Source organism: Sarcophilus harrisii, chromosome 6 (genome assembly GCF_902635505.1).
Source record: "Sarcophilus harrisii chromosome 6, mSarHar1.11, whole genome shotgun sequence".
Taxonomy (NCBI): Eukaryota; Metazoa; Chordata; class Mammalia; order Dasyuromorphia; family Dasyuridae; genus Sarcophilus; species Sarcophilus harrisii.
Genome location: NC_045431.1, coordinates 132,505,990 through 132,525,456, shown reverse-complemented (window position 1 = coordinate 132,525,456; position 19,467 = coordinate 132,505,990). Strand labels below are relative to the sequence as shown.

At 32.8% G+C, this 19,467-nt stretch overlaps 1 protein-coding gene across 5 annotated transcripts in view; it reads right to left on the bottom strand.

Annotated features, from left to right (window-relative positions):
- The window catches only part of TBCK (TBC1 domain containing kinase), a 296,708-nt gene that overhangs the window by 185,133 nt on the left and 92,108 nt on the right, over positions 1 to 19,467 (bottom strand). For all 5 annotated transcript variants that reach the window (XR_004230437.1, XM_031944192.1, XM_031944193.1 and 2 more), the window contains 5 exons: positions 13,734 to 13,832; positions 10,789 to 10,851; positions 10,136 to 10,262; positions 7,738 to 7,788; positions 2,382 to 2,465 (listed from right to left, as the gene is read on the bottom strand). Coding sequence is in view for 4 of the 5 variants with exons in the window: in XM_031944192.1 (XP_031800052.1) it covers positions 2,382 to 2,465; positions 7,738 to 7,788; positions 10,136 to 10,262; positions 10,789 to 10,851; positions 13,734 to 13,832 (424 nt within the window). In the remaining variant the exon portion in view is untranslated. The remainder of the gene's footprint in view (positions 1 to 2,381; positions 2,466 to 7,737; positions 7,789 to 10,135; positions 10,263 to 10,788; positions 10,852 to 13,733; positions 13,833 to 19,467) is intronic.

Sequence of the window (19,467 nt, the reverse complement as noted above, 5' to 3'; positions counted from 1 at the left end):
GGATTGCCAGAAGTATTAAAGATATTTTAAAAACACATTCACTTCGAGTAACATGGTCAGGCTTTCCAACTTTAAAAAATCTGTTTGTAGTCCAGAAACATGATTATTACTTTTTTACAAATACATTTTACAAACACTTATATTTTACTGGTTTTTGTTGTTAGTCTGATCTCTTTTGAATGATTATGTAGTTCACTGCGGAAGGTTTGAAATGTTTTAAGTCTTAAAGTAATCTGTACAATACCATTGTGAGGGATGTAGAAAACCCTTACTCAAAATTATTCAGAGATCATTCAGTAAAAAGCAGAAAAGTTGTTTATTGAAAACCTCTGGAGGATGAGCCGTCCCATCACGAGAGAAGGAGAAAGCTCATGGTAGGAGGGCTAAAGAAGTAGTAGACACATAGCTTTTATACAAGAGATTACATCACAAGTTAAGAGAGCATTGAGAAGGGGAGGGAGAGGCATTTAATTGGTTGTTGTTTTTTGGAGAGATTGGAATGGAAAGTTTCTGTTTCTCTGAAATCTCCTGATTTCTAGTGGTCCAACTAATAGATTAAATATCGATAAATGTCAAATACTGATAAATGTCATCAGCTCAGGTTAAGTAAATATGTTTATAGCTAGCCAAGGCTCAATTAAATAGGAGCCTGCACATATTATACAGGTCATAGGGGAAACACAGAAATAATGAAATTAAAATACAGAAAAGGAATTCATACATTCCTGTAAGTTCTTCACCTTATCTTTCTCTATTCCATAGACCATCTAAAAAGAGGAGCATCTTTAGAACACCCAGTATCATTTGGGAAAATCTCTTCAGCTAGAGCATCAATACATCATTCACTATTTTGTGTGTGTGTGGTTGTAAACTTCACTTGATTTTGACCCTTTGGGGAATATTGAACTCAAAAAATTATCTCCTTGATTGCCTCTGTTGTAGAATCTTATGTAATTTTAACATATGTATGGGAAACAACTTATATGCTTTTAAGAAAGCAGTTTTTCTGTAATGAGCCAAATGTGTTTTTGAAGTCTGCAAAAGTTAGAGATATAGATTTTAATAGTTTTTACATATTTTAAATCTTAAAGCTAAGAAGATTTCATATGAACTAAACTAAATTCACATGAAAATTAACAATGTTTAAACCACAGAGTCCTTTGGAAGCCCAAAAAAGAATTTTAGATCCACTTCTGATTATGAGAGACCCAAATCTGAATTCTGCCTCTGACACATAATAATTACATTATCATGGATAAATAAACAATACCTCTAGGACTTAGTTTTTTATCTGAAAAATGAAGATGATATATCTGAAGAATGTGATTCATAGTGTAGTCAGGTTCAATGAAATAATGTAACAAAAATATTTTTGTACATGTTAAAATACTAAATAAATTTGGAGCTTTCCTAGCAAAATTCTAAACACACAGCAAGTTTAGTTGCCACTCTTTCCCTCCCTTTTTCTTTGCTTCTTCCTTTTCTCCTTCTCTCCCTTCCTTTGCAAGCTACTGGTGTACTTTTTATTCTTTATATACAAAGCTGAATCTTCTACCTTCATGTCTTTGCACTGGATGCCTATCTAGACTCAATACCTCCTGCGAAAAAAGGTCTTTCTCGAATCTCCCAACTAACTAGTGCCCATCTTCCTCAAATTGTATTCATGTTGTATGTGTGTGTGTGTGTGTGTATATATATATATATATATATATGTAAAACACTATCAATATTCTATACATAATAATACACACAGACAACACATGCATACATACACATACACAATTTGTGTTCTCATCTCCATTTGAATATAAGCTCCTTGAGAACAGGAATTGTTTTGTTTTTATTTTTGTGTTCTCAGCTATTTGGTACATAATGGATGCTAGAAAAAAATGGTCTTTGATTGACTACTTCAATAATGCAAAGATCTGTGATTTCACCAATATGGGTACTTTTACCAGTAAACCTTCTATGGCATAATAGTTGAACTTTAATACTTACTATGCCCCACCCACCAAATTTATTATCCTGTAGTTATTTTGGTAAAACAGAGAAAATAATAGCCATAGTAAGATTGTTGTGAAGTACAAATGAAATGATTAATATAATAGAATGTAAAGTACAATACAATTTAATACAATGTAATATAACATATACATACATAAATGTATTTAGTTGTTTCAGTCATATCTGACCCTATGTGATCCCATTTGTGGTATTCTCAGCAAAAATACTGAAATACTTTGCCATTTCCTTCTCCTGCATATACATAAATACATAATACATATATGTCATTTTGCAAACTTTAAAGGCCTAGTTAATGTCAGCTATTATTGTTATTTTTGTTTACTTATAAATAAAAAACTGTAAAGTTGTTCACTTACCTTGTATGACATGAGAGTTGTCTTTCAAAAAGAAGTTATATAGGTATTTTGGAATAAAAGCAGACATACAAGCATAAGCAAGAGCTAAAAAAGAATCAGGAAAAGGCATATTACAAATTAAACAAAAGGACCATAATATTGGTGAATATTATGAAAGTGGCAAATATTTATCAACAAAGAAGATAATCATACTTACTCCTTTTAAGTTTTAGATTAGTGAAATCAACCTTGTCTGGTGTTATTTTTAACTAACAATAAAATGCTTTCAATTAGAGGAAATCCCTAAATCTATAGATGATCATTGTCAATGAACTTTATGAACCCCAGGAGACTTAATATATTTCACATCTTATATATGAAATGTACTCTACAAATGTACAATCTAGAAATATTAGCTAGTTTAAGGAGTTTCTGTGGCGAAAACAAACCAAACCAAAAGAAAAGAAAAATGTATCCCTGCATAGATTCCTTTGCATTTCTGTATATCAGTATCTGGCAGAGTAAATAAGAGGAAGTAGGTAAATCTCTAAAATTAAATATGTGAAAATCTTCCAGAAGGGCAGGTAAGTACATAGATGATAACTCTTAAGAAGAGCCTGCATCTAAATAAATATGTGAAGAACTCAAGGCACAAGGAAATGCTATAACAATGGGTACTTTCCTAGCCACCACCCTAAATTGTAGGAACATGGATTCCCCAGGTTAGAGGTGAATTGCTTCCCCAGAAAACTAGGGGTTTATATTGGTTTCAGGTTACTTGGAAGAACTTTTAAGGAGAGTGTCAGGAAATAAGGCTTTCAGAAGATTGACAACAGATGAAACCTACAAAGGAACAGATCATATATTTAGAAACAGGATATAAATGAGGAGTATGGGAAATAGATTACAAGTCTGGCACAGAAGAATATTCTATAGTAGTGATGGGGGAGGGGGGTGGAGGTTTCAATTACACAACCATCTATATTCAAGCCCTCTATTTTATATAATAATTTTGACTTGCCTTAATGATTTTATCTTTCAAAAAGTAGAGAAACAAGTATGTCAAACTTTTATTTAGGATCCAATTTTCACCAAATTAGTGAAAGTGATGAGAACCGTGAAAGCAGGGAAAGTTTCATTTTTATATTTTAGCATAGTGTTTGGGATGGAGTAGAAAAAATATGGTGAAGAGTAAACTTCTCAGATAAAAGAAAGTGACAGCATATGCTTCAAACTAAAGTTCAATAAGCTTTACTTTGTTTCCTGGGCAATTTTTAAAATATGCTATTAAAAACAGTTTCTTAATCTTTTTTGTGAGTGTCATTGACCCCTTTGGAAATCCAGTGAAAGTTATAGATCCCTTCTTAGAGTACTGTTATTAAATTTATTCAATAAAATGTACAGAATAACAAAGGAAAGCAATTATATTGAAACAGGTTTGAAATGGTTAAAAATCATGATCCTGGGTAAAGAACTCTTGATTTAAAAAGATGATCGGTGAATGTAGAAAAGGAAGCAATGATCACAAAGATCCTGCCTAACTTCCTTGAGGACAAATCATGTCTGAGTAATCTTATTTCCTTTTATTTTTTTCTTAATAAGATGAGAGACCTAGATCAAAGAAGTGTTACGTAGTCTACATTTATTTGAGGAAAGCATTTGATAAAGCTTGAAGTGTTGTTCTTAAGAAAAAGACATAAGAGTAAGGCAGATTAAAACTTTTTTAAGTGGCTGATCTCAAGGAATAAGTATTAATGGTTCTATCAACTTAGAAGGTTTCCAATGGAGTGGCCCAGGAATCTATACTTGTCCAGGAGTTATCTGACTTTTTTAACCAATGACTTGCATAAAGTCCAAAGTGTAGTACCATTCAAACGTGAATTTGACATAATGGTGAGAAAGATAACAAACACAAAAAAAAGACTGAGATTGGAAACAAAAAGACCTTAACATACTAATATGTTCTGCTGAATCTATAAGATGGAATTTAAGAGAGCTAAATGTAAGCATTTACACTTGGGCTACAAAATAAATTTAATAAAAACAAAATTGGCTAGAAAGGTATTCATCAGAAAAACAATGTTCAAATAATTTTTTTTTATTATAGCTTTTTATTTACAAGATATATGCATGGCTAATTTTTCAGCATTTACAATTGCAAAACTTTTTGTTCCAATTTTTCCTCTCATTCTCCCCACCCCCTCTCCCAGGTGGCAGGTAGAGCAATACATGTTAAATATATTAAAGTATATATATGTTAAAATATATGTACACATATCCATATAGTTATTTTGCTATACAAGAAGAATCGAACTTCAAAGAATATTTTGATTTAAAATTTTGAGTTCCAGATTCTATACCTTACTCCCTTTCATGCTTCCCATTAAGATGATAAGCAAAAAGAAATGGTTATTTATACAAGGTAAATTATATAAAACATTTCTATAATAGTCATTTCATAAAAGAAGACTGGAAAAATACAAAAATAGTGTGCCTCAGTCTATATTCAAATGGAATTCTTCTCAGGAGGCAGAGAGTATGTTTCATCATTAGTCTTTTGGGGTTGTCTTGGAACACTGTATTGGCTGAAAATAGCTAACTCACTTGGAATTCTTCACTGAACAATATTATTGTTACTGTGTATAACATTCTCTTTGTTCTGTTCACTTCATTATATCAATTCATATAAGTCCAGGTTTTTCTGAAATCATACTGCTTGTCATTTCTTTTTATTTGTTTGTTTAGTATTCTATTTTTCCTCAATTACATGTAAAAACAATTTTTAATTTTTATATTTAAAACTCCAAATTCTCTCCCTTTTTCTCTCCTCACCCTCCTTATTGAAAGGCAATCAATTTAATATGTTACACATATGCAGACATACAAAACATATTTCAATATTAGTCATGTTGTCAAAGAAAACACAGATCAAAAAGAAAAAACTCTCAAGAAAAATAAAGTAAAAGAAAAAGTATACTTCAATCTGTATTTAAAAAAACCCCATCAGTTCCTTCATCATAAATCTTTCTCAGTTGTCTTGGATCATTGGGTTACTAAGAATAGCTAAGTCATTTAAAGCTGATTATTTTACAATATTGTTATTTTGTAGACAGTACATTTCATTTTATATCAGCTCATGTAAATCTTTTCCAAGTTTTTTTGAGAACATCCTGCTCATTATTTCTTGTAACACAATAGTATTCCATCAAAATCACAAAGAATAATTTGTTCAAACATTCCCTAATTGATGAGGATTCCTTCAATTTCTAATTCCTTGTCATCAGAGAAGAGCTGCTTAAATACTTTTGTACAGATAGGTCATTTTTCTTTTTGTTTTTTATCTTTTTATGTATACAGACTTAGTAGTGATATTTTTAGGTTAAAGGATATGCATGGTTTTCTAGCCCTTTGGGAATAGTTCCAAATTGCTCTACAAAAAGGTTGAATCAGTTCACAACTCCACCAATAATGCACTAGTGTCTCAATTTTCCTACATCCCCTCCAATATTTGTCATTTGTCTTTTCTGTCTTATTAACTAATCTAAAAGATCTGAGATAGTACATCAGAATTGTTTTAATTTGCATTTCTTCAATCAATCATGAATTAGAGTACTTTTTAAATAGGTATAGATAGCTTTGATTACTTCAATCTGAAAACTATCTTTTGATAATTTATCAATGAGGAATGACTCTTATTTTTATAAATTTGATTCAATTCTTTATTTGAGAAATGAGACCTTTATGATTTTCACAATTACAATGCTAAATGTATTTCTCTCTATTCTATTCTTCACCTGCTTATTTTATTCTGTCCTTCCATTCTGTCCTTGCTCAAAAAAGTCTTCCTAATTGTCATTTCTGACAGCATAATAATATTCCATTACAATCATATACCACAGCTTGTTTAGCCATTTCCCAAATTGATAGGTATCCCTTCAATTTCCAATTCTTACCCATTACCAAAAAAAAAAAAAAAAAAAAAAAAAAAAGCTGCTACATAAGCATTATTTGTACAAATATGTCCTTTCTCCTTTTACTGGTTGTCTCGGGGACATAGACCTACCAGTGTTATTGCTGGATCAAAATGATTGCCCTTTGGGCATAGTTTCAAATGGATGAGTTCACAACTCTACCAATAGTGCATTAATATTCCAGTTTTTTCACATCCTCTCCAATAGCCTTTTTGTCATATTAGCCAATCTAATAAGTGTGAGATAGTACTTCAGTTATTTTAATTTTCATTTCTCTAATCAGTAATGATTGAGAACATTTTTTTCATATGATTGATGATGATATCAAATGATGATATAAACAGCTTTTATTTCTTCATCTAAAAACTACCTGTTCATATCTTTTGACTTTTTATCAACTGTGGAATGGGCTGCGTTTTAATAAATTTTGCTCAGTTCTCTATAAATATGAAAAATGAAGCCTTTAAGAGATACTAGCAAAAATTTTGAAAAAATATTTTAAGACTTTAATTAGCTTGCAAACTCAATATGAGTCAACACTGAGATAGTGGTAGACAAAAAGCAAAGCAATCTTTCTGTGAGAAAGGCACAGTATTCAAGAATAATGAGGTAATCATAGTCCCATTGTATTTTGTCCTGGTCATATCATATCTAAGTATTAATTCAGATCTAAGGAATCAAATTTCTGCAAAGTCATTGCTTTTGTGGATAGCATCTAAAGAAAAGTTATTAGGATGGTAAATATTCTCAAGATCATGTCCTATGAGAACTGACTGAAGGAAGTAGGGACTTTAAACCTATGGAAAAAAGAGAAGATTTAGGAGGGAACATGAAACCTGTTTTCAACTATCTGAAAGTCTGTTGAATAAAAGTAATTGTCACAGAAGATAAAATAAGCAGCAATGTGTGAAAGCTACAGAGAGATAGATTTCTGATTGGTGTAATGGTAAATTTTCTTACTTTTTGATCTAGAATGGGCTATTGGAGAGTTTTCCCCCTCATGAAGGGGGGGAATGAAAAGCTGAATTATCATATCAGTTTTTGCTCAACTGTGTGTTGTAGCAAATGGCTAGTGAGATCCCTTCCAATTCTGAGATTCTATGAAATTCTTAAAAGCTTTCAAGAAAATTAGGTTCTGCAAAGCCCATAAAAAAGACCTATTTATGACATAGTATGCTGCAAATGTTTAGGATTACAGGCACATTTCCCCCACAAATCTTTATAACTTACTGGTCAATAACAAAGGGTCTTAGGCAAATACAGTAATTTTATCAGGATTCTAAAATATTTTAGTGGAATAATCTCATAGTAACTTAATAATTTTCTATCTGGTAAAGATTTACAGGCTAGAAACTCAATACACATATATTAAAAATTATAAATACATAAAACATAAAGATGCTTACCCTCATTGTTAAAATTTAAATACAGGAATGGAGCACAGAGAGAATCAAGACCTAAGAGGGAAAAGATTCATAAACTTAGTTTGATGGAATTACAAGCATATTTTCTAATTGTCTTTTTACCTCAATATCTCTCCTCACAATCCATCCTCTATTCAATTACCAAAGTAAATTTTCTAAAATGCAGATTTAACAATTCCTTTTTCTTATGCAATAAAGATCAACAACTTTTATTTCATCTAGAAGCAAATATAAAATTTTCTATTTGGCATTTAAAGTCCTTCACAAACTGGTTCTTTCTTATGTTTCCAGACTTCTTATACTTTATACACTCTATGATCCAGCTACACTGAATGATGATCATGAAAAATAGCTTGTGCAAAGTTTAGGGAACATGGGAACCACCCCAGATCAGTCCTCATCACCGGTCTCCTGGACTTTTGAAACAACTTTCTTGCTGGTGTTCCTTATACCTGACACTCCTTTCTTTACCTACCTTCCTTATCCTTTATACTAGATCTATCTTATATGTAGAATGTTTTAGCATGTTATCTTCCTCACTAGAATGTGAGCTCCTCAAGTTAGTCTGCATCCCTTTTTTATTTCCTTAGTGCTTAGAACATTGCCAGGCATACAGAATAAACCCCTAAAAATGCTTGTTGACTGACAGTTTGCTTGAAATGTAGAAATTATATTTGCCAAAAGGGATAAAATTAAGGAAAACAATAACTACATATGAAACAAAATTCACCCAGGAAATATGAAGATATAAAACTTATTTTTAGTAAGAGGTTGACATGTAGAGGTTGAATGGCTTTAATTCTCAGCAGGTAGAATAGAAATGAATGGTAAAAACTAAATAGAAACTGGAGCATTTGGAACAATGAAACAATAAAAGAATTTCATGAACACTAATATTTGTATAGTACTTTAAAGATAGCAAAGTATTTTTACACTAATTTTACTTGTTGACCCTTACATCAACTCTATAAAATAGGCACCATAGGTAATAATATCCCCATTTTAGAGATTTTAGAGATATTAAGGCTTAACAAAAGTAGAATGTTGTTTATTATCAAACAATTAGCAAAGTACCTAGCACATAATATACATTTGGTAAATGTTTACTAATTGAATGATGCAACTATTAATTATCTGGAATAAGATTTGAGCTCAGGTCTTCCTAATTCATAAGAAGGAACTTTTTTGTTTGCCACAAGGCCCTTCCTTCTGAAAACAGGAAATTACTACTTCTTATTTCTCCATTTTCCATCAGTTAGTCTTCTTGATCTGATTCCATGGAACATATTATGTTTCCACATGCCCATCAAATTGTCTAGGTTGATACTCAACACGTACTATTCTCCCTTAATTAGTCCACCCCTCTGTTTGGAGGGCTAAGCAATAAACTTCTTCCAAAGTCATCCTTTATCCAGTTTAGAAATAATTCTCCATTTTCCATCAGCAACTCTGCTTGATTTGAATCCATTAAACACCAATATCCCTGCAATTGGTATGCTCTGATTTTAAACCCCCCCCCCCCCCCCCCTACTTTCAGGGTTTTTTTTTTGTTTTTGTTTTTTTTGTATATTTTCTTTCTCCTTCAGATTGTAAATTCGTTGAGGGAAGGAACTATCATTCTTTTGTACTCCCAGAATTTAGCACAGTGCTTGACCCACAGTAGATGCTTAAATATTTATTAAATTGAATCCCATTTTCCTAATGAAATTGCTGGTTACTTGTAACATAACACATCATGCTTATATTTACTGAGTTATTGACCAAAGTTTTAACAGACTGAAGGGAAAAAATTCTTACAATGAATTCTTAGGGGAAAACACACACACACACACACACACACACACACACACACACACACACACACACATCCTTTCCTGTATTTTTTTTAAAAGTTCATAGATTTGTTTTTTTAATAAATTTTGAAATATCAGAATTTTGATTTCTAAAATTGCCAATCACTACCATTGTACCAGCTTGCTTATCCCTTTGCCCTTGTTTCCCTTTCCTCCAGTTGGTGAGTTACTGTTCAGTGCCCATTGAGTAAATGTCCTAGCCAGCAACTTGGGTCACTTCTATCTTAATTCTATTCCTGGATTTCTGGAAGAGAAACCTTGTCACTTCTACTCTTTGCCTTTATCATTTTTTTAGCTCTCTTTTCTAGGTTGTTTTCTTTCATTAGAATGTAAGCTCTTTAAGAGTAAGGACTATCTTTCTTTTTGTTTATATTAATGTTTCCAATACTCAGCACAGTGTCTGGTATATAGTAAATGTCTGATAATTGCACTCCCTATCTTTTCTTCCCTTCTTTATCTAGGTATCACAGACCCTTTCTATGTAGCTTTATAAGAACAGCTAATATAATTAGAATTGACCCACTTACCTTGCCAATACACAAGATCTGGATGGGAAACAACCCAAGCCTTTAATACCCTCCTAAACTTTGCATGGCCCTCAGGAGATGACAACAACTCATCATACTGATGGCAGCGTGGAATATCCACCTCAATCTGTAAAACAATCAATCCTTGGGGTAGAATCAGGACAATTACCATAATGCTTAACAAATACCCAAATAAGGAAAGGAATGTGCATTTGAGGACAGACCATTTTAGTAATCTCTGAGAAACAGAAAAAAATGAATACATATGGTTTTTTACTCAAATACTTTAAAGAAATAAAACTACATTTAAGAGGCAAAAGGAAAAGATCTACTTTGTTTTGAATATTATAATTCTATCATATATAATTATAACTGCATATCAATAATACTGATATGTAGTATCACTATTAATATATGTAAAAGTATATTTTTCAAGTACTTTTTAAAATACAGTAAAACTCTTTAAGGTACATAATTTTAGGGATAAAATAACCAATCATTAATTTGCAAATTTTTCTATGGCTCAGTTCTGAGCTCTTGGTTTCATAAACCTTTCAAAAAGGCTATTTTTTGAAGGAGTATTTTTCTTATAGACTTCTAAGACTTAAAAATGTAGAAGAAAGATTCTGGATTGGTAGAGAAGAAAAACATACTTGTCGGTCAGTAGGAATTGGAGTGTCTTTATCAATAGCATCATACTTGGCATGAATGGCACCCTGAAAATGCAAAAAAAAAAAAAAGTGCTATTATTTTCTATAAATTTTTAATTAGTTATTAACATATGGGTGGAAGCTATCTTTAGGAACATTTAAAAGAGGTTTCTCAAAAGCATGTTACAACTCACATGTGGGAGCTTGCCCATTTGGAAACAGAAATCACCATTAGAAACGCCTTACAGCCTAAGAGTAGAAACATGGTAGACTTTGCCGATAGGTACAATTAGCTAAACTTGACAAGTGGCTCCAACCCAAATTTAGACTAATTTTTCTCAAAACCTGAAGTGCCCAATCTACATCTAGATTAGTGTATCTCTGATCAAACATGAAATGAATGAAAAGCTAATGATTAAGTATAACTGCAGGTATATGTGAAGTAGGGGGAAATAGCAGAAGTTTTGGGGAGGAACTCAAAGAACAGATATTTGAATCATAAATTTAGATTAGGAAGAGATCCTAAAGGCCAAGTCCCAACTGCCTCCTTTTATAGATGAAGAAACTGAAATCTAGAAATCTTAAATGATTTGCCCAGAGTCATACAGCTCATAAGCACCAGAATTAGAATTTGAATTAGGATCTTCCTGATTCCAAATCTAGGGACCTTATACCATGTTTGTAGAGATTGGAGGGGAGGTGATGTCCATCCAGAGGGTATAGACAGGAAAAGAGTGACCAATAGGTCTAGTAAGAAGCTAATAAAGGTAGGTACACAGAGTGATAGAAAAACTGCCAAGAGAAAGGTCTGATTACGAATTGGCCCATCCCATCCCTTTTTGTAGTAGCTAGAAACTGGAAACTGAATGGATGTCCATCAGTTGGAGAATGGCTGAATAAATTGTGGTATATGAATACTATGGAATATTACGGTTCTGTAAGAAATGACCAACAGGATGATTTCAGAAAGGCCTGGAGACACTTACACGAACTGATGCTGAGTGAAATGAGCAGGACCAGGAGATCATTATATACTTCAACAATACTATACGACGACCAGTTCTGATGGACCAGGCCATCCTCAGCAACGAGATCAACCAAATCATTTCTAATGGAGCAGTAATGAACTGAACCAGCTACGCCCAGAGAAAGAACTCTGGGAGATGACTAAAAACCATTACATTGAATTCCCAATCCCTATATTTATGCCCACCTGCATTTTTGATTTCCTTCACAAGCTAATTGTACAATATTTCAGAGTCTGATTCTTTTTATACAGCAAAATAATGTTTTGGTCATGTATACTTATTGTGTATCTAATTTATATTTTAATGTATTTAACATCTACTGGTCATCCTGCCATCTAGGGGAGGGGGTGGGGGGTAAGAGGTGAAAAATTGGAACAAGAGGTTTGGCAATTGTTAATGCTGTAAAGTTACCCATGCATATAATCTGTAAATAAAAGGCTATTAAATAAAATTTAAAAAAAAATAAAAAAAAAAAAAAAAAAAACCAAACGAATTGGCCCATCCTTTTGAATCTTGCTACTTTTATCTCCATGTAACCTATAAAGATTTTTCCCCAATATATTTTATTTCATTAAGTGTCTTAATTACTTGTAAAATTTTTAAAATGTCCTTTTTTAAAAATTCTGAGCTGCAAATTCTCTTTCTCTCTCTCCTCTCTACTCTTTGAAAAGGCAAGTTATTTGATATGGATTATAAATATGAAATTTTGAAAAACATATCCTCATATTAGTTATGTTATAAAAGAAAACAGGGACCAAAAACACCACAACCCAAAACCAAAACCAAGAAAAAAATATGCTTCAATCTGCATTTCTTTCTCTGGAAGTGGGTAATAATTTCCATCAAAATTGTCTGGGATGAGTTGATTATTGTACACTATTGATGTAACTATGTACAAAGTTCTTTTGACTCTACTCACTTTGAATCACTTTATATAAGTCTCCCTAAGTTTTTCTGAAACCATATGACTTGCTATTTCTTTTAGCACAATGGTATTCCATCACAATAATATACCACAACCAGTTTAGCCATTCCCCAATTGATGGGCATTTTCTCAAATTCCAATTCTTTGCCATCAGAAAAGAGTTGCCTATAAAGATTTTTGTACATATAGGTCTTTTTCTCTCCAACTACCTTTTTTTTCTCTTTGGATATAGACCTAGTAGTGATATTGTTGGATCAAAGAATATGCACAGTTTTATAACCCTGTGGGCAGAGTTCTAAATTGATCAATGATTAGAGTAGTTTACAATTCTATCAACAATGCATTTTTTGTTTTTACCCAATGGAATTACTCAATTTTGTTATAACTCCTCCAAAATTTGTTATTTTCCTCTTCTGCAATATTAGCAAATATTATGGGAAGGAAGTTGATACCTCAGTCCTTTTAATTTGCATTTCTCTAATCAATACTGACTTTTAACATTTTTTCATCTGATTCTAATCCCTAACATTAAAAACAGCCTAGAAGAATGCATGCTGCCTCTCATTTCTCCATTATCATAATTAAATCACTGAAACATTGGAGATGTTTAAGTGCAGCCTTATCTAAGTGTGAAATGGATTGGGCAGAGCAGATCTAGCCAAAGACAACAAAACCTATTTGGCAACAATATATAAATTGTTTCAGTATAGATTTGTTTTGACATTATACATTTGTTTAGATTGTTTCAATAATTATTTTACATTATTTTGAGATATACAGGATTATATAAATATATAAAAATCTAATCAGAAATGATGGAAATAAATGGAATGTATTTAAATAAACTGCCAACATGCTATTTGTCCTGCTGTTTTAGTGTTCTCTTTAGTAACTTGAAATAAAATATACACATTCTTTTTATTTTTCTCCATCTTTTCTTAACATTTCTGATCAGTCTCACTTACTTACCTGCCTCTCTTCTCTTTTATTCTTACCTCAACTCCTAGGAGGGCAGCCCAGGTTAAACCTCTCATGAGTGGAGGAATATCAACTCTGGCTTCTTTCCAGATTTGATTTTTTTTGTATGGGTAAGCCTATGGAATAGAAACATGAAAAATGTTTCAAATGAGAAAGTTCCATCTTTTATCCAAGACTGTCTTGAAGACACATTCAATCATGCTTATTCATATTGTTATTATTGGTAGATATGAACCAAATAAAAACTACATATAAACAGATCAGAAAGATTCTTGCTGTCCTGATATGCTCTCTTTCCATATCACTGTATGATTTTCATTACTTTCAGTGTTCAGAATAGGGTAGGTGTTTAATAGAGATTTGTTGAACTGAAACTGAATTGTACAGTCCTGAGGTAAAAAAGAATCAATAGATGGAAAATAAAAGGAAGGTGAAATTAGGAGTGTAAAAATGTTAACAGAAGAACATTTTTGCCATGTTTATGCAAACTTTCTAATTCCATTTATTGCTATTCCCACACACAACATTCCATCTCCTTTCTCCTTCTGTGTCTCTGTATAGGTTGCTCCCATAGCTAGATGTGCCTCTTTTCTCACCACTGTTATGAAATATCTCTAATATCTTTCAAAGCTCAGATCATTCCTCTATGAGAACCTTCCTGACCGCCACAGGGACCACTGCCTTCCTTACCAATTTACCATGGAACTGTCTGATAATTTTTTTTTTTGCATATTCTTATTTTACATATGACTTTATGTTTATATGTCATCTTGTCCAATAGAATTTTAACCTCCTTGAGATTATAGCTTTGGAGTTTTGCAACAATGTTCCTTGGAGTTTTCCTTGTGGGATCTCTTTCTGAAGGTAATTGATAAATTCTTTCAATGAGTATTTCCCCTTCTGTTTCTAGAATATCGAGGCAGTTTTCCTTGACGATCTCTTTTAGAATGTTATCTAGGCTCCTTTTTTTTTGATCATGGCTTTCAGGAGACCAATAATTTTTAAATTGTCTCTTTTGGATCTATTTTTCCAGGTTGGTTGTTTTTCTTCCATTTTTTCATTCTTTTTAGTTTGTTTGAGTGATTCTTATGTCTCATAGAGTCATTTGCTCATTTCAAATTTTTAATGTGTGATTTTTTTTCAGTTAACTTATATCTTTTTTTCAAAATGGTTAATTCCATTTTAAAGGTGTCATTTTCTTCAGTGGATTTTTTTTTTTTTTTTTTTTTTGCACTTTGCCAATTGTATTTTTTAAGGAATTGCCTTTCCTGTTTCAGGCTGTTGACTCTCTCTTGCATACCTCTCATTTCTTTTCTCATTTTCTCTTCTGCATCTCTTATTTTCCTTTTATGAGCACTTCCAAGAAACCTCTTTCAGCTTGAGACCAATTCATATCACTCTTTGAGATTTCCTCTGTCGTCATTTTGTCCTCTTAATTGGTGTTTTGGACTTTCCTGTCATCACAGTAGCTTTTTATGGTCAAGGTTCTTTTCTGTTTCTTGCTCACTTTCTTTCCTTGTCTTTTGGTGTTTCTTCCTTTCAAGCTCTGGTCCTGGGATAAAGTGAATGCTGTCCCAAGCTTCCTGTGCAGCTCTGAGCCTTGGCTTTGAGCACAGGGGCTCCTTGTGTTTGCAAAGGGTAGCTTTTTCCTGGTCTTTTCAGGAAACAGCCTGGTTTCCCAAAATTTGTCTTCTAAGCTGGAAGCTGCCCACTCATTTGTTTCTAGTGAGCCAAGACCAAGGATCTCAGTTGCTGATTTGCTGTAATTAAGACCCTCTTGCTGGCTTTCTCAGAGTCTATCTGGGCTGGGCTGAATACCCTTTTCACCCCAGTGAGACTGACCTTTCTTGAAGCTTTTCCAATCTATCTTGAGCTGGAGAGTGGTTTCATTCCATCAGATTCTACTCAGAAGCTTGGTTTCATGTGTTTTTTGAGGGAAACTGGAAGACCTAAAGCAGCTTCCTGGTTTCACTCTATTCCCTGAATTTTAAGCTCCTTAAGAGCAGCAAGAACTGCATTTAGATCTTTAAAACCCCTAGGCATTTCTTTGGAGCTAACAATGCCAAGCATATAATAGGTAAGTAATAAATCCTAGTTTCAATAAACTATAACTGAATCTTTGCTACATCAATCACTGCGCAAGGATATGTTATGTTTTGTAACTGTCTTAAAATCCTCAAATTTTCTCAGTCCACTTTGTCTGGATCTTTTGTCCAATACTACACTTTTTTTAAAACTGTACTTACCATATCACTTTAGTAGAATATAATTTCCTTAAGGATAGAAACTGTATCACTTTTATCCTTGTATTTTCATTATTGAACAGTGTTCTTAACATAGGAAATGCTTGATAAATGTATCAATGGTTTCCAGTAAATGCAAGTTTGACTGCTATATTTTCCTATTAAATACTACTATTTAAGTGTTTTTGCCTAACTTTCGTGGGGTCCCCTTTTATCAACAACTTAGGATATATCCAATCTATGTCTTAGGGAAGCAGTCTGCTGTAAATGATATTTTGCTGTTGTAGTTGTTCAGTCATGTCTGACTTTTTGTCCCCTACAAACTATGGTTTACTAGACCTTTCTATCATCTCCTGAAGTCTGCCCAAGCTCATCTTCACTGCTTCCATTAGTCTTATCCATCCATCTCATTCTCTGCCATCCTCTTCTCCGTTTTTTCCCAATCCTCCCCAACTCAGGTTCTTTTCCAATTATTCCTATCTTTTCATTATGTGGTTAAAAATATTTAAGTTTTAGCTTCAATTTTTGACCTAGTGAATAGACTGATTTAACATAAGTATGGACTGACTTGATCTTCTTGCTATCCAAGAGATTCTCAGAAGTCTTCTCCCATACTACAATTCAAAAGCACTGATTCTGCAGCACTCAACTTTCCTTATAAAAACACTCTCGCACCCATATATTGCTAAAAGGAAAAAAATCATGGTTTTGACTTTTGTTGCTTTTTACTCTGGATTTGCCATAGCTTTCCTTCCAAGGAAAAAGTGTCCTTCATTTCATGGTTACAGTTACTGTTTACAGTGAATATTTGACCCCAAGAATATAAAATCTGATACTGCTCCCCTTTTTTCTTCTTATTTTCTAGGAGGTGAAGGGACCAATTGCCTCAATTTTCTTCCCTTAATTCCATCAATGCACATCCTGTCCATTTTTCAAGGACCAGCTCACACCCATCTCTTCTCTCACCACTCCAAGTTTTCTCTGATCTCTTTCTTCTCTAAAATCAAAAAGTATTTATAAATATTATTTTAAATCACAAATTCCTTAGAGAGTAAAATACTGTGTAGTCTCTGTACTGGCTGGGTAAGTTCTATGAACATAGTAGGTACATGATAAATGCTTTATAAATGATTAATAATCTTAAAACCATTTTCATTAGTGAAAATGTTTTGCCACCTGTTGTCATTACCATCTACTTCACTCACCAAACCATTAATTCAACTAATATTTATAAAGGAACTTCTATATATGGGACAGCTAGATGGTGCAGTATATACAGCACCAGCCTTGAAGGACCTGAGTTCAAATTTGACCTTAGGCACTTAATACTTTCTAGTTATGTGACCTTGGGTAGTCACTTAACCCCAATTGTCACATTACTTGTGTAAACCACAAACAAGCCATTAATCCACAGTTTCCTTATCTGTAAAATGATATTACAATTAAAAGGTTTATGTTTTGTCACTTTCTTGTATTCCCCCCTTGCACAGTACTGAGCAATTTAAAGGCAATATAACATAAGGGAAAGAATGATGGAGGTAGAATCAGGAGCATCAGAACTTCGGATCTTACTTTTTGCAATTACTATTTATATAACCACAAACAGGTCATTTGGCTTTTCTAATCCTTAGTTTCCCTATCTGTAAAATGTTATTATTTTTTTCAAAGGGTTGAAGTAGAATCAAATGAAGTTATGCACACACACACACGTGTGTGTGTGTGTGTGTGTGTTAGGCTTGTACAAGTTGTTTACCAAGCTTGAAATGTATACATTCCTCATTCCTTACTTTTAGATCACCTATTTTCTCTTGAAGTTTAACTCAAGAGCCACTTGACATATAAGACATTTCTTAATCTTGCTGCTACAAGTACCATTCCCCCTAAATTAACTTGTATTTATTTTGCATAAATTTTGTGAATATTTATGTCTGTGTGTGTACATACCTACATACATACATATATATGTATGTAGGTATGTACACACATAGACATACACACACACCTTGTGGGCAGGTACTACCTCAGTTTTATTATTTAAAAGTAAAGCATTGGGGGCAGAAAAAAAATAAAAATAAAACACTAGTTATTAACAGCTATTATTATTGGGAATATTCAATAATCAATTGATCAACCAACCTATTGAGTTGTAGTTTTATATGTAAAATTGTATATTGGACATTTTCAATGGCAGGCCCTATAGTCATCTTAAACTCCAAAGCATATTGCATTATCATTCTCCCTGAACCCACTCCTCTAGCAAATATTCCTATTTTTGTCAAAGTCATTCTCAATCTTCTAGTGACTGAGGCTCTTGACTTTGGCATTATTTTCAATTCTTTACTCTCTTTGACTCTATGTATCCAATCTGGTGCTAAACTTTCTCATTTCTACCTCTCAAATCTATCCCTTTCTTTTTACTCACAGTCACTATTCTAGCATAGGTTTTCATCTCCTTTTGTCTAGACTACTAAATAATTTCCTAATTATTCTCCCTACCTTAGGGTTCTCACCTCTCAACAAATACTAATTGGCTGAATTCTCACTATTTAATAGGGACTGAATAATTAAGTGGTCTTGTATTTTTGGAAAACAAATTTACAATACACAGATTGTAATCATACATTTTGCCTTAGAATATAACAAGATGTTATATCAATCTTTGATTTTCTCTACTAGCCTCTCAAAAGACATGCTAGGTTCCCCTTCCCTCCCCACATACACATTACCATTTTTTTATTTCCTTATCTATTAATGAATCATTTGTTAGCATACTGCCAAGGAAACAGAATTCAGAGATAGTAGTGAACTTTGAGTTATCAGTGAGTGCTTCTGGTAATAAACTTGATAGCTAAAAAGCCTCAGAATCTTCAGTGTGTTAAATGATCAGTCTTGCTAGGTCTGACTATAGCTTTTTCTCCTCCCAGAATTTTTTACACATCTATTTCTGGTTTAACTTTTGGGATAGGGAGGGAACAATAAGGGATTCCTAAATGGTTGTTTCAAAGATTATCATAAAAACTTCCTATTGGGGTTGTGAGTGTCCTTAAGAGTCCTTCTGTGTCTCTGACATACAGTTTATTAAAGTTCAGGACAGACGACACAGAAAAATATCCAAGATGCTAATATTTGATATTTTGATTGTTGTCACTGACTATTTATTCAGTAAAGTTTTATGTGGACAGCTTGGGAGTTTTTGAGGTTATGCCAAAGGATTCCAAGCTATGCTTAGTCTTATTGAATTAATAGAAGTTCACATATAGTTTGAGCTAACATTTATATAGTGCTTGATATGTGTCAAGCATCGTGTTAAGTGTTCCACAATTACTAATACATTTGATCTTCATAACAACTGTGGGTAGTAGTTGCTACTATTATCCTCATTTGTAAAAGGAAGAAACTGAAGTAAAAAGGGAATATGACTTGCAGGATCAATCACACAACTAATAACTATTCAAGACCAGATATAAACTTAGGTGTTTCTAGTTCCATTTATATAAAAATATAAACT